General features: G+C 39.3%; 2 protein-coding genes across 2 annotated transcripts; one reads left to right on the plus strand and one right to left on the minus strand.

Annotated features, from left to right (window-relative positions):
• Window positions 1-1,981: 1,981 nt before the first annotated feature.
• MELLADRAFT_104051 (uncharacterized protein) lies at window positions 1,982-2,460 on the plus strand (the record flags this gene model as incomplete). The annotated part of the gene is made up of 3 exons (XM_007407052.1): window positions 1,982-2,106; window positions 2,174-2,244; window positions 2,303-2,460. 3 exons carry the CDS (start codon window positions 1,982-1,984, stop codon window positions 2,458-2,460), a joined length of 354 nt encoding a protein of 117 aa, XP_007407114.1.
• Window positions 2,461-11,839: 9,379 nt separating this feature from the next.
• MELLADRAFT_61049 (uncharacterized protein) lies at window positions 11,840-14,213 on the minus strand (the record flags this gene model as incomplete). Its single annotated transcript, XM_007407291.1, has 5 exons — window positions 11,840-12,337; window positions 12,416-12,661; window positions 12,731-13,161; window positions 13,231-14,009; window positions 14,104-14,213. 5 exons carry the CDS (start codon window positions 14,211-14,213, stop codon window positions 11,840-11,842), a joined length of 2,064 nt encoding a protein of 687 aa, XP_007407353.1.
• Between the last annotated feature and the right edge of the window lie 457 nt (window positions 14,214-14,670).

Raw genomic sequence — 14,670 nt, forward strand, 5'->3', positions numbered from 1 at the left:
TAGATGCTCTTTGCAGTACCTGGTAAGGATGGGCTCAAGTACCTCATCACAAACATCATTGATGTGTGTCATGATTTGATGTCTTTTTGAGAGAACAGATGATTCCGAGTGGGTGGTGAGTTTAGATTCAGGAGCTTGAGTGTAGAGAGATTGGCAGTGCAATTGTAGGTAGAGTTCAAAATAAATATGGTTGTTGATGTGACGGAAAGATCAAAAATCAAGTTTTGAGAGTCGAAATTCAAAACTGAAAATTGAAAATTGAAAATTAAAAACAGGTGGCGGGGCCTCCTGTCTTGGCTTCTGTACTTACCTGTTTACCAAATGTTCCCAAAAAACGGAGTGTTATGCAATTTTACATATACACACACAATGAGAAAGTTTCTCACCGTAAGAGTCGCATTAAATTATTAATGCAACTTTTTTTCACCAAAGTGGGTGTACTGTATCAAAACATTGTGATTATAAACAGGCATACAGAATTGCCCCTATTTTGGCAAATTGGGAACATTTTGTTCTTGCATATACATCCTATGATATCTGACTCCGAGTCAATAAATTTGCAAGATTTGAAATGTAAGAACTTACTTTCAAAGCAAATATAGTGACATTAGAAGAGAATATCAGTTATACAAGTCCAAGAAAGGCAAGAAAGTAATCCTTTCAAAGCATCTCAGCACCTAACAAATCAAAATCTTAATCTGGTGACTTTGTGTGGGCACCAAATGTCATAGTGCTTGTAGTGCAATATTTTTGTGCCTGAACTATGATGTTGCCTTATAATCTTGTTGTAGGAATAAATTGGGAAAGCCCCTTTTCTATAACATCTCTTGTTTACCAAACTCAGGAGTTTAGGAAATTTTCTGGAATTTTGTGAATAAAAATAGGCTGTTGCTATTTGCTGCACCAACACAAACCATATAGGCACACAAAAAACTGCACCTACATACATGTTTCTCATGCTTTTACGCCTACATTGCGCATGTAGGTGCAGAAATAATCGAGGATACACCTACATCCTCTGTAGGCGTACTGAAATGACACCTACATTTGAAATTCTGAATGTAGGCGTCAGTTCAGGTCAGTTACCTATGCCTACATTCAAAATCTGACATGTAGGCCTAGCTTTCTTACACCTACATTTAAAATTTCTAACGTAGGTGTAGTGTTCATATGCCTACAGAGATGAAATCAGAATATTGGAGAATGGGCTTCCTGTCCTCCAATATCCTCTTTGCATCTTGAAATGGGCTTCCTGTCCTCCAATATCCTCATTGCAGCTTGAAATTGTTTTCCTGTCCTCCAATATCCTCATTACAGCTCAAAATGGTTGTCCTGTCCTCCAATATCCTTATTTCATCTCTGTAGGCATATGACCACTACACCTACATTTGCAATTTGAAATGTAGGTGTAAGAAAGCCAGGTCTACAGGTCACATTTCAAATGTAGGTGTAGGGAACTGACGCCTACATTCAGAATTTCAAATGTAGGCGCATCTACAGAGGATGTAGGTGTATCCTCAATTATTTCTGCGCCTATATCCTCAATGTAGGCGTAAAAGCGTGGGAAAAATCCATGTAGGCATAGGAAAACCCTACGCCTATGTATGTACATGGAGCGCGTTGGTGCGGCAAATAGCAAGGGCCTGGAAATAATTTTCTACAGTTGTTCCCAGATATCTTGGAAATTTTCCAAATTTCTGAAAAACTAAAGTGGCCAACCAGGTCTGTGCGCTCTGTAAGTAGCAAAGAGAGGATGTCAGACTCTACATATGACATGGAGTTTGATTTAGCTTGGCTTTGGACAACTTTCTCAAGCAGAACTTTTGATATGGGATTCAATATTGACTTCTTTCCCTCATAGGGGACCCCGTTTTCCTAACTGTTTATTGCGCTTTCCTCCCCATGCAATTCAACTAGCCTCAACCATCAGATACCAGCTTCCAACCGCAAGAAATTCAGCAAAATCACCCAGTTTATGGTCATGAATCCATTGTTTCCTTTACACCCTCTCACACCCCAAGCGACAAATAGTGCAGGCTTGTTGAACAGCAACAAGTCTGCACAGTTTCCACCAAGACACATTGAAGGCCAATGTGCTCACCAATGGTGAGTATTTTTCCGTCTTTGTCCCTATGACTCTGGTTACTTCTTACTGACTAAATTGAATGATCAGGGAGAGTCCCCAAAACCTGGGCCATATGGTCTTTTATCATCAGGCCAGCCGGTGCAAATACAAGAGAATTTGTGGGTTCCCTCCAGCCCCTCCTAATATTACAAACACGATTGGACAACCTTACTTTAGTCATAGACCTGGATGAACTTGAACACATCCGGACGTATGCCACCATGAACAAATACATGGCTTTTGCGGGTGTCCGTGGCCCCAAGATTGACACAGCTGTGAAGTTACTATCAGAACATGATATAGAACAATTTTATGCATTTCTTTACCCTGAATAGACCGGCTTGAAGGACCTTATCGAATTGGGCATCACACGTGGGACTGCCATGAGGCTCATGAACTCGGCACACTGATTTTATTGACACCTGATTAACGATGAAATCAATAATCTGAAAGAATGTTTCACTTCTAGCATGGAGCTGTAGGCATCAATGGGTGCATCCGATTTAGGCCACGTTCACTTACTCAAATCAAATAGTCCTTGTTTTAGCTCAGAGCGTTATCAAACGCGAATCCAAAGAAATGATGTCCTCTGGATTATTTGTAATGCACTTTTGAAAAACTTGTGTTATACATACATACATGATTGTCTTGTTTCTTGATATTGCCCCCTTTTTCTTGTTTGTCTTCTTGCTGACCAATCAATTAGTTTCTTGTCTCTTTGCTACAATGCTGGTTGTTATCTTGTCGTTTGTCTTACCCACTGCAACTCTGCTCCATATGTTAGAGTGAAAATGTTTATATATATACACGCAACACAATTGAAAACAAATGGGCATCTTCTATAACTCTTGCCAAAGAAGTGTTATAGAAAGTTTCAAATTTCTATAACACCTTTTGGGTTAATCTTTGCCAAATATTTGCAAAGTTGAATAAGTCAACTTGTGAAATATTAATGTTGGGGCATTTGTAATGAGTCAATCTGGTGCAGAACGCCAATTCAATATCAATTAATGATATTATTTGGTTTATATGATTTTAAATCTTGTAAAGTACGAAAATGCCTACTCAAAGATTGAATTTTTTGTTTATATGCAATTTCATCTCAGTACAAAATGACCATGAGGAAATTTGACCGCAAGGTTGAATTCTCCCTTCTTCGATCAAGTTGAAACTCCCAAATATGACTCACAAAAGTTGCATATCTTGAAAGAGTCCATGTTGAAAATCACAAGACCAACTTAAAGTTATTCCATTTCTTTATCAAAATTAACCAAACAATTCATTTATGATTATCCAAGATAAAATATAGATTGATTCCACCAAATATAATTTTTGTGATGTTTTTTTATGTTAATCAAAAATCAAAGAAAACATTTTAACTGAAACCAAATCTGTATCCGCCATTTTACAATGACAAATTCTTTATAATTTTTAAAAATAAACAGATTTTATAAAAATGGAAAAAGATAGAGGTTTAAATATTTGAAATCAAAGGATCACACATGTATAAAATACTTATCTTAAAAGTTAATTTTCAATTTAACAAGGGAAACAAATGGGGTTTTCATTTAATAAAAGGACTAGCCCTAATCAGCGGCGGGAGCCGCATGAATGAATCATGTTTGCTAATTCAGCAGATTGTCACCATTCTCTTATGAGCATTTATTTGATCCACCACCCACCCTGGGACCTTTCCTTATATAATAATATGTATAAGGAAAACCGTTTTACTTACAAAACCAAAAAGACACCCTACATAATTGGAATTCACATAATTGATAAACTCTTCCAAACTTCACAAAAAAAGCCCAATGATCATACATAGAAATCAAGCTGTTTTTTTGAATCATCTCCAACACTCAGGTCTTCTTCTTAAAGCAGCACAAACCTTATCTTTACTCATACCATCACATCAATCCCAAACTCTATGTTCATAATTTTGTAATCCTTGATTTTCTTGTCATCAAAACAGACTTCACAAACTTTAATAATAATATTACATTTCCTTTCACCTTGATTATTTGAGCTACTTCCTGGAGAGAAAGAATTCAATAGCATTAAATGATCTTCTCCAACAGATCTCACAAATGTTTAAGTTTTATTTTATCGTATTAATCCAACTATTTTCAACATCAAAATTTGACTGATGACCTCCATCTAAAGTTAAAGAAGCAAATCCCATCCTGTTTAAAATAGGTCTCTTCAAAATTAAATTACAACAAACATGATTTTTGACTTTTCTCTTCTTTTATGAATCGATATACTTATTGAATTAATTGAATGAGTCCAGATTGTGAATGGTCCAAATAATTTGGGTGATAAGTTTGATTCTGTGAACTTTCTTGTTCTTCTTTGGTGGTAGTACTGGGTTCTAAATCCCATTGGCTAGAAATCAAACAAAACAACAAAACAAACAAAACAAAAATTTGCAATTAATGGTTCAAATATCTTCATCCATTTCAAAAATTGAGGAAATAGAATTCATTTTTCAGAACTTACTTTGAAAAATATGATTCAAGTTCTAGTGAAAGAACTCTGATTGAACCTATAGTCACACTTTCACATATTTTTAAACAACAATCAAATCTCTCAATAAGTTGTTCAAAAATTGATTCAGAACTTTTACTTGAACCAATTTCTTTGACTATTTTATTCATTCTCCAGAAACTTCTAGATTTTTTTACTTCAATTTCATCAAATAATTAAACATAAAACGAAGCCAAAAAAGAATCAACATCAAAATCAATTAAATTTGAGTTCGATGAATGTAAGAAAGAATGACTTACAAAACCATCATTCCGATGTTTAAATACACTTGACACTTCACAACTAACAAAAACCTTAACTTATTTCAAAACTGCAACTTGACCAATCCCCATGTTACTTTCATTTCCTTCAACTTGTACTGATACTGAAGATCTGATTTATCCAATCGATCCGTATGATTCAGGCACATTCAAAACTCCCAAATATTTCAAATTATAGTCTTGAATTAATTTTGAATTGGTCGAAACCCTCTGTCTTTAATAGATATATCAAATTCAATTGATCTCTAAATCACATGCGCTAAGATTGGTTTAATTTCTAATATATATGGTATATCTTGTTTTGATTTCTTTTTGATCATTTCAATTAAGAAACTTGAAGACCCAGTCTGAGAGGAAAAAAACTCCTGAATTCAGTTTAACTCTTCTTGTTGTGGTAGATTTGTGTTGTTGAACTTACCATTGCATCTAAATGGTTATATCCATTGATATTCATTAGGTTTTGGGCTTTTTGTACAAAACTTTCGTGTTCTTTTATTCAATCAAGTATCTGATCAAAGTACTGTTCGGGCTATCCAAAACAACCGAACTGAGCAATGAGTTAAGTGAATGAAACCTAGAACCAATTCAAAAGGTTGACATTTACAATTACCTTCTCTAATCAATTGGTCGATCTTTGACTATCGAGATGATACCTAAACCTAAGTTCAATGGGTTTCACAATAGCTTTGATTGCGATAAAATTAGGAAATGGACCCAAAAATTGTATTGAAAATTCATTCACTGTTTGTACTACATACTCGATTGACAGATGCACCTCGCGACTTGAAAGAGGTTTCAGTAGAAGATTCAGGGTCAGTTGTTTCAACTGGGATTTTGGATTTGGCTGGGTTCATGTGATTTTGATGGACCGGACTGAACCATAGGTAATTGTGAAGCTGAATGTAGTCCAGGACTTGCTGGTCGTGATGATCGGTGAAAGTCTTGAGCATTAGGTGAAGAGCTGACTGCACTTCTCCAAAGATCTTCTCGACTTTTGACCTCAGATAGTTCAAATAACAGCAATACCCTGAACAGAAGACGTATAAGCTCCAGTTGGATAGTCATGAGTAAGATTTTCAAGACCATGAGGTCGATTAGGAATATAACCTATAGAAGTATGAGCCCGGGCGACTTCGTGTTCTTGTTTAGCTGCCCTGCATTTTGATCGTTTGGTTTTTCACCCTTGAACTAAATGTACTACAATCGGTTGTATTTGAGGTAGATGCTGCGTCAAGAGAATTTCACAAATCGTCTGAAACCAAAATTTAAATCACTGATAGTGATACAAAACTAAAAGATGATGCAATCATCAGACCAATGCCCGAGAAGACTAAATAGGACTTTAGGGAGCAGATGGAGATGATTCTGACTAACTCCATATCGATATCTTCCTTGGAGAATGCTAGACTTGCAGCATTAAACTCATTCCCTAATCTCATGTGAATATCAGATGCACCACTTTTATCATTCCTACCATGCAACCGATCAGTGAGACTTTCAAGTAGCTGCTTAGTTGCGATCAATAATCAAGTAACAGTGGATTCCATATGAAAAGAGGTGAGTGGATTGATAGCAGGCTGTGAAAAAGCTTTCGAGGAAACAAAAATATTCAGTTGATTGTTTGATTTGTGGTCAAGAAAAGATAGAATGATGTACGCTTGTCTACTTTTACTACCACTGGCGAAATAACCAGAATTAGCTGGAGGAGAGACAGTGGTGGATTGTCATTCCCCGTGAGAGACCGATTGATTGAAAGCTGTGGTAACAGATGAAGATCCATTACGTCTTGAATGTAAATTCAGATTGGATGGTGAAGTCATTTGAAAGGGAATTCGATTGGAACAGATTTATCGAAGGATGGTCTGATCTTTGTGTGTTGGTAGGGGTTGAGATGACCTGTTACCTTGAGAGTTAAATGAATTGTAGTGTTTTTGCTGAGAGTGGTCTGTGCTTGGTATATCTTCAATGACAAGAAGTTTGAAGGTAAACAAACTGCTGAGCAAGGTTACAAATTCAGAAAATACAGAAAATTCAACTTCAAATTCCTCAATTGATTTAATTGATTTGAAAGTACTTTGCCTGGAAGTGATCTTGTACGTCTTCTAGTTGATTTGATGAATGTCTCTAATTGAATTCTGGAATGGTTTGGGGATCTGGTTGATTTCGAGAAGAATGAGATCGAAGGAAGTTCATTGGTGCTTAAGTTTCAAGTTGAAGGTGATTTGTTTAAATGGATTGGTCTTTGTTGGTTCGGATTTTGAAAGATGTATAATTTCATCTGGTTCTTTATCTTGTAAATACGTAAATAAGTACTTTGATTGGGTGGTCTGATTTGCGGCAAGTGAGAGGATAGTGTGAAGATTGGTAGTTTGTTAGGTGGTGAAGAATCAATTTGATGAAAGGAATGAGGAAACAATGGGTGAGGCGTGTGGAAATCAGGTTAAATCTGTTGAACGTGTAAACCTGGAAATTGGTAGTAGGGATTGGGAGTTTAATCAGGTTTTGCCGGCGAACACGGTTTACCTTTAACTTGAATGATAACACATGTATAAAATCCCTAAAATCATCTGTGTTCTACTATTCTAAATAATATTCTTCATGTAACTAATGTTTGGGGAAATAAAAAGTTTACATAAACATCGATCCCTAATGAACGCACGAGTTGAGTCGAAAAATCATCATCTATCCCAGTTGCTTACCTGGCCTTCTGGTATTTGGGGAACTGTTGATTGTAGCAGTCCCAATAATATTGGGTCACATACCCACTAGAAAATATCAGGGGCTGCATCAACGGTCTTGTCATGACTCTGCCGGCTACTCCCATAAGATAAGCACCTTTATTGTGTTCATACCGCCAGCGTTGTTTGTGTTGCAATTTCTTCTTCATGCAGTTGAAAGCCTTTTCAATTGGATTTAGGTCTGGGGAATAAGCAGGTAAGTAAATTAATAAGAGTTCCTTATCTTGACATAACTGGTCTATCTCCCCGCCGTGGTGGATCTTGGCGTTGTTCAAAATGAGCACCAACTTGGGAGCAGGGTATGGATTCATCACCGGCAGCTGGACCAGCACACAAAGATGACATTAGAATCATAACTGGATTGTTTACAACAGCAGATTAAGAACTCACCAGCTTCCAAGCTGGGAAAAGCTCCACATGTACTCGTTCCACTGGGCCTTTAACCACAGTGCCTGCAATCATCCCTTGCTCACAGACCACAGTAAGAATTGTGTAGTGGTCGTTTTCTTGGTACCAAGTGGCACGGACAGTTTGAGTGCCTGTAGGGGCCCAGCTCTTCTTCCTGGTGGCATCACGTCCCACCACGCCAGATTTGTCTACATCACAATGTGAGAAAATGAAAGAAGTCAGAAGAAGTTGAAGGATCAGGTCAGAGCAAGTGAAAGTCAACCTCACCGATGAAGACCAAGTATTCCCCTGGGATGTTTGCAATACGACGTACAAACTTAACCCGCAATAAGGATAACCCGAGTCTTGACTTGAGTGCGCGGGAAATCGTGGATCTACTGATATCCAGGCCGGTGATTTGATGGAGGCGTTTTTGAATCTCATCAAATACAAATGAGGCGAGTGAGTTATGATGTCTTTCAATATGAGCAGATGATCATCCCTTAGAGCGTGAGGTTGCCCTCTTTGTCCGTAAGTCGCCGGATCGGAGATAACCCGGTTGGTCCAAATGTATAATGCCTTCCATCTGGCAAATGAATTGTAAGAGATTTTTGTCTTAAGCGTTTGGTTGATATGGGCGTGTGAGTGCCCTGAAAAAGGCATGTTTCAAGGGATTTGGATGGTGAAATTGAGCTGTGAAATTGAGCTGATGGATGGGACGAGTAGGAAAGAAGACCTGGGTGGGGTATACTCGAGGAAATTGGGGTGGCCATCGTCGTGTTCCAGACTTGTCAAAAGAACAACAGCTGAACTAGGATGAGAGGAAGGAATTGACAGACCAACCTCGACTAGAAATTTGGCATCTCTCCCTACATGTCACACTACTGGACAGCGCACGGACCCGGCCGGCCACTCGAGTTTTCCAGAAATTTGGAAAATTTCCAAGAAATCTGGGAACGACTGTACATAAACTCGACGGTAAATTTGTACAGTCGATCCTAGAATGGTTGGAAAAAATGAAAAACTTGACTGGAAGCACAGCTCCGTGCGCGCAGCTGTAGGGTGACGTTTCAAGAGAGGAGGTGTCAGTTTGAGTCGAGGTCGAGTTGAGGTTGGGGTCCGTGCTGAGCATTAGTGCACAGAGGAGGTGTGTCAAAGGAATCATTCACTCATCCTTCTTTTGACAGCTCTGGAACACGACGATGGCCACCGCTATTTTGGCGACCCCCCCCTTTTGATGGCTCTTTCTTATTCTCCCAGCCATCCATCCGCCGTTTCTCTGCCCGTTTTCATAATCGCTAACCGTCAAATCATGCCGTTTCGACATTATTCTGAGGACCTCAAGTCTGTAGCCATCCGAATGGCTATCGAAGGCCACAGTCATACCTACATCAACCAAACTCTTGGAACCAAGATCTCATACAATTCATTTGCAAGATGGAAGGCTTTATTTATCCGCACCAATCGAGTTATTGCAGATCCGGCCACATACGGAGCACGAGGCCAACCACACGCTCTATCTGACGATCACCTCTTGCTCTTGAAAGACATAATTACCCATGAGCCTTCTTTATACCTCGATGAGATTCAAAGTCGCCTCCTTCAGATCACCGGCCTCGATATTTCAAGGTCAACAATTTCTCACACACTCAAGACCCGACTCGGTTTATCCTTGCTTGTCACACGAGGAGTTCACCAGAAACAATCCCTGGCGGAGCGTGTAAAGTTTGTTAGGCGAATTGCCAATATCCCGGGGGAATATTTGGTTTTTATCGGTGGGTGTTCACCGACTTTTGAAACACTCACTGTCCTTACCTTTACTAACTGACCTTGTTTATGAATATACATGTGTAGACAAATCCGGCGTGGTTGGACGAGATGCTACAAGAAAAAAAAGCTGGGCACCAACGGGTACTCGCACAGTCCGTGCCACTCGCTACCAGGAGAATGATCACTGGACCATTCTGCCTGCTGTTTGCAAGCAAGGGATGATCGCGGGGACTGTAGTGAAAGGGCCGGTTGAGCGTGTTCACGTAGAACTTTTCCTAGCTCGTAAACTGGTATGTCTCGGCATCCTGATTTGTTAGATTGAATTATGATACTGATGACATTATAATCTGTTTCATCAGCTTCCCGTTATGAATCCATACCCTGCGCCAAAGTCGGTTCTGATTTTAGACAATGCAAAGATTCATCATGGTGGGAAGATTGAAGAATTATGTAGAGAGAAAGGCATTTTGTTAATTTACTTGCCTGTGTACTCACCCGACTTGAATCCGATTGAGAAAGCTTTCAATTGTATGAAAAAGCGACTACAACGCGAGCAACGATGGCGTTACGAGAATGATAAATGTAGGTATATACTTGGTGTTGCTGGCAGAGTGATGACAAGACCTCTTATGCAGCCACTGATTGTATCCAGCGGTTATGTAACCCAGTTTTATTGGGATCGATATAATCAACCATTTCCACCTTAGCCTTGTAAGTAATCCACATTAATATTATCTCGTCATTTCAAATGAAATATATTTCAAGATTTAATAATCTTTTTTTGGGTATACAACAGGTGCTTAATTGGAGCGGGATTAATATCAATAATCATTGATGATCTCTTGAATCATGACATTTTGCAAGATGTTTTGATAAACATCTTCCACTCAATCATTTTTTTTCCACTTTACGTCGTTAACGTTGTTAGTTATCGTTTGGTTTCCTTTTCAAAAAGAAGTCAAGAAAAAAAAATCATTGTTATCGTGTTATTTTTTTGAAATCCTCAAGTAAAGAAAAAAATTGTTAACTTGTTTACGTTGTTTTTCAACGGCATCCATGAGATGCTTTTGATTTGATATGATTTGTCAAGTCATGAATTTTTTTTGGTCTTTGATTCATTAGACCAAAATTAAATAATGTTCTTCCTTTTTGTTTTATCTGTCTCGGTTCAGATCATAAAATTTGTGAATGATTTGATAGTAAGAAACATACTTTGATTGTTCTTTCTTATTAGATAATGTTGTCGCATGATCTAGATTGTGTTTTTCATTAAAATTGTTTTTGAAATTATGATCCACAAAGATCTTGGTCCATTAGTGTTTAAACCGCTTGTGTGCCATCAAAGTGTGAAAACGAAAACACATCTGGTCTGATGTTCTTTTCGCCGGGAAACATCTTGGCAATATGTCTTGATTAGATCTTTTATTTTATCTTGATCGCATCAAGAGATAAAATAAAAGATCTAATCGAGTTCTTGTAGTTTATTCTCCAACTTATATTTAATATAGTTCATAGGTGATTCCCGATCACCTATGAACAAAGCTCACTCACTTAGGTGTTGTCTCGCAGGGCACATATCGATCACCACGTTGTGATGTATGAACAATAGGACTTTAATTTCAATAACTTTGCGAAACACTTTTTTTGGGTTTAATAATAAAGGGACAGCAAAACACTTTTTTGGGGGTTTTATAAACGTAGAGCTACTACATGATAAACACTGATATGTGTGTTATAAATGGAGAGACAAACTACGAATCACTTTATTGGAAAGGGGAATCATAAATGGGAGGGAGACAAATAGCGTAAGAGTTATTTTTTAATCCTACGCATCCTATATTTGGGAAACCTTTTCATGTTTGAAGGATGTTCCAGTATCAGATAACAGATAAATTCTCTAATATTCATGTATTGAGAATGGTGCGAGGATATTTTCCAAGTTAAAATCGACATGAGTATCAATCAAAGCCTTTGATTGATCAATCAAAGTTGAAAGGTTCACACAAGTTGAATTAAAAGCACATGCTTGAATTGAAAGGTTCTCTGGGGTTATTGATCTCGTCTTCGATGAGGTGTTGATAAAAGCGACGGGCCGAATTCATAAGTCTCATTGCTGTACCACGTTTGATTCCCATATCCATGATGTCTTTCAAGCCGGTCTCTTCGGGATACAAAAACGCATTGAAACGCTCTATGTCGTTGTCTAACAGTAATTGAACTGCTTCGTTAACCTTGCCAACTCGTACTCCCGCAAAGGCCATGTAGTCATCCATTGTGGCATGGGTCCTGATGCGCTTGAGTTTGTATGGATCCACTACGATGTCATAGCCTTGGGCTTTGGAGATGGTTCCGGGTCTGATTGGTGAGAAGTCATTGATGCCATCGATCACAGGTTCAACAGGTTCAACGCTAGTGAGAGGTGTCTGTAAGGCCACCGGTTTTTTGAGGTCACTCCATTCAAAACCCTCAATGGCTGGCGGGATGTCGACAGTTACCGCTGGATCCTTAACCTGCAGTGTTCCAAAGAATATCCATCGTGAGTCAGTTAATCAGAGGCAAAGGCATATAATCTCTTCAATTTCACTTACCATTTCTTCTGCCCATATTCGTAAGAGTTGGAAATTCATGGGCATGACTTTCGTCACATCGTCATGTTTATAAACCCGCCATCCCTCAGCATTGTTATTGTTGGCGGTGCTATACTTTAACATTAGGGCTGCCAGGGCCTTGTCGGCCGGGTCCTCAGGCGTGGTATGAGCTAGATCGGATAACGAGGTGTTGACATTGTTGTTGATATTCTTTGCAAGTAATTGATGTTGGCCAATGGATAGACTCTATTAGCCATTAAAAATAGGTTAGCCTCATGATATGTTATCAATATGTATATCAATATACAACTTTACCTTTTCAGCCTCCAACTTCTTCTTGTTGGGATCCACCATCATTACATCGATTCCCGAGGTGCGTGTCGGATGAGTCGCAAGCGCACGGAAAAAGTTCTTCACATCTTCATCTGATTTGAGTTCCGCCTCGTGGCCTTTACTGTACACAGCGTGACTATGAATGTAGGCCAAGTAGATAACCGAGTTGGTTGAGTCGGCCGCTTTGAAGATGCCGGCAGCGTTTTTACCCATCTGGTCTGAGTACTCAAATAGAGTGGACTGCAAGTCTGAGAAGGATTCATTGTTGATATCGATTGGAAACTTGCGCGCTTTGAAAGTGTGAGTAAACATTTTTGGAGCTTGGTTTTTAGCTACATTAGGTCCTTTAGTCGGATCCACCCCTTGTTTTGAATGTACCACATATTTAAGCCACATCTCACGCTCCAAAGGTTCTGCGTTTGAAAACCACCAATTAATCAATATCAAACCCATTGAACATATTTTGATGACCTAACACTCACCATCGTTAGCACCATCAGTGAGAGGCTCCCAAGGCATGTTACCCCCGGGTGCGTCTTCGGATTCCGCAGGTGCAGGATCCATTTGATCGGACTCGTTGTCTGAAGACAGAGCTAAAGAGCTCTCGCGACTGGGTAAAACAATTTCGGACGTTTGAGATTGGTGAATGTTCAAATGGTTTCGAGATAATCCAAAGCTCGAGTTGTTGGAGGTTTCGGAAACATGGGTTTGTGAACCCCAAGAAGCAAGAGATGTATCATCCAGAGGGGTTCTTCTGACTTGCTGAAAGCGATTTGGAGGCGTTTGGACCAGCTGTGGTGAATCCAAGCTGGGTAAAGGATTTGTAAAGGAATTACCACGACTGACGCCGGAATTGAGGGCCTGATGAGGTTGGCTGTTTGGTCTAAGACCAGGATTCAATATCGCATCCGATTGATTGATTGGACTGAAGTTCGGATTCAAGATGTGACGATTGGGATTCATCGGAGTGATATTGGTATTAGCGCTTGGACGGGATTGATTAGTCGAATCTCCAATCATACTACAAGTCGGATTGAACTGCAATGAATCCATTGAATCTTCACGCCTAAGACCATGATTCATCGGAAGTCCGTTGCTTCTTGGTTGTGGAGACGGGCTAATCATCCCCAAGGTCATAGTTCCAGGGCCCATCGGGTTCGATAAATTAGGAGGTGTTGGCGGCATTCCCGGTAGCAGAGACCATTCACACCGACTGGCTTGATGATAGAACACTGTTTGAGTCGGATCATTTGGACTAGGCCTGACCAATCGAAGTAATCAGAATAAAAACCAAAAAACAATTGAAGGAATCAGAATAAAAATTAAAAGAAAGACGACAACCGAAAATAACTCACCACTTGTGTACACATTGGCCCTCGATATGCCTGGGCAATCGTGGCGCTTCGTTGTTGTTCAACGTGCCTGCGCTGTTGGGGGTGTGTGAAGCGTTTGGTGGGTTGTTCATCGTGTTTTTGGTGATTTTGCTGTTATTGAAGAGATTTGAAGCTGGTGGCTGATAGTCGAGGATGGAGGAATGGGACAAACAGGAAAACCGGATGAGATAGGTGAAAGGGTATGGCCATCGTCGAGAGATTAGATATCGACATCGAAGTAAGGATGAAAGGAATCGAAACTTCATCTTGAGAAAGTTGTCCAAACATTGGTTGATATCGAAGAGTCTGTTAAGGCCAGTATCCGACATCATCTCTGTGTAACTGCTCAGCGCACGGACCTGAGCCTCCAGTCGAGTTTTTCATTTTTTCCAACCATTCTAGGATCGACTGTATCATGGCGTACATAGTGTCATCATCATGACTTCTCTCGATCATTCTCAACAAACGGAACATCAAGAAGCCGTTGCATCAACTTCAGAACGAGCACCTTTATTAAACCATCAGCAAGAAGAACGCCCATCAAATCAA

This window comes from Melampsora larici-populina, assembly GCF_000204055.1.
Source record: "Melampsora larici-populina 98AG31 unplaced genomic scaffold MELLAscaffold_8, whole genome shotgun sequence".
NCBI lineage: Eukaryota > Fungi > Basidiomycota > Pucciniomycetes > Pucciniales > Melampsoraceae > Melampsora > Melampsora laricis-populina.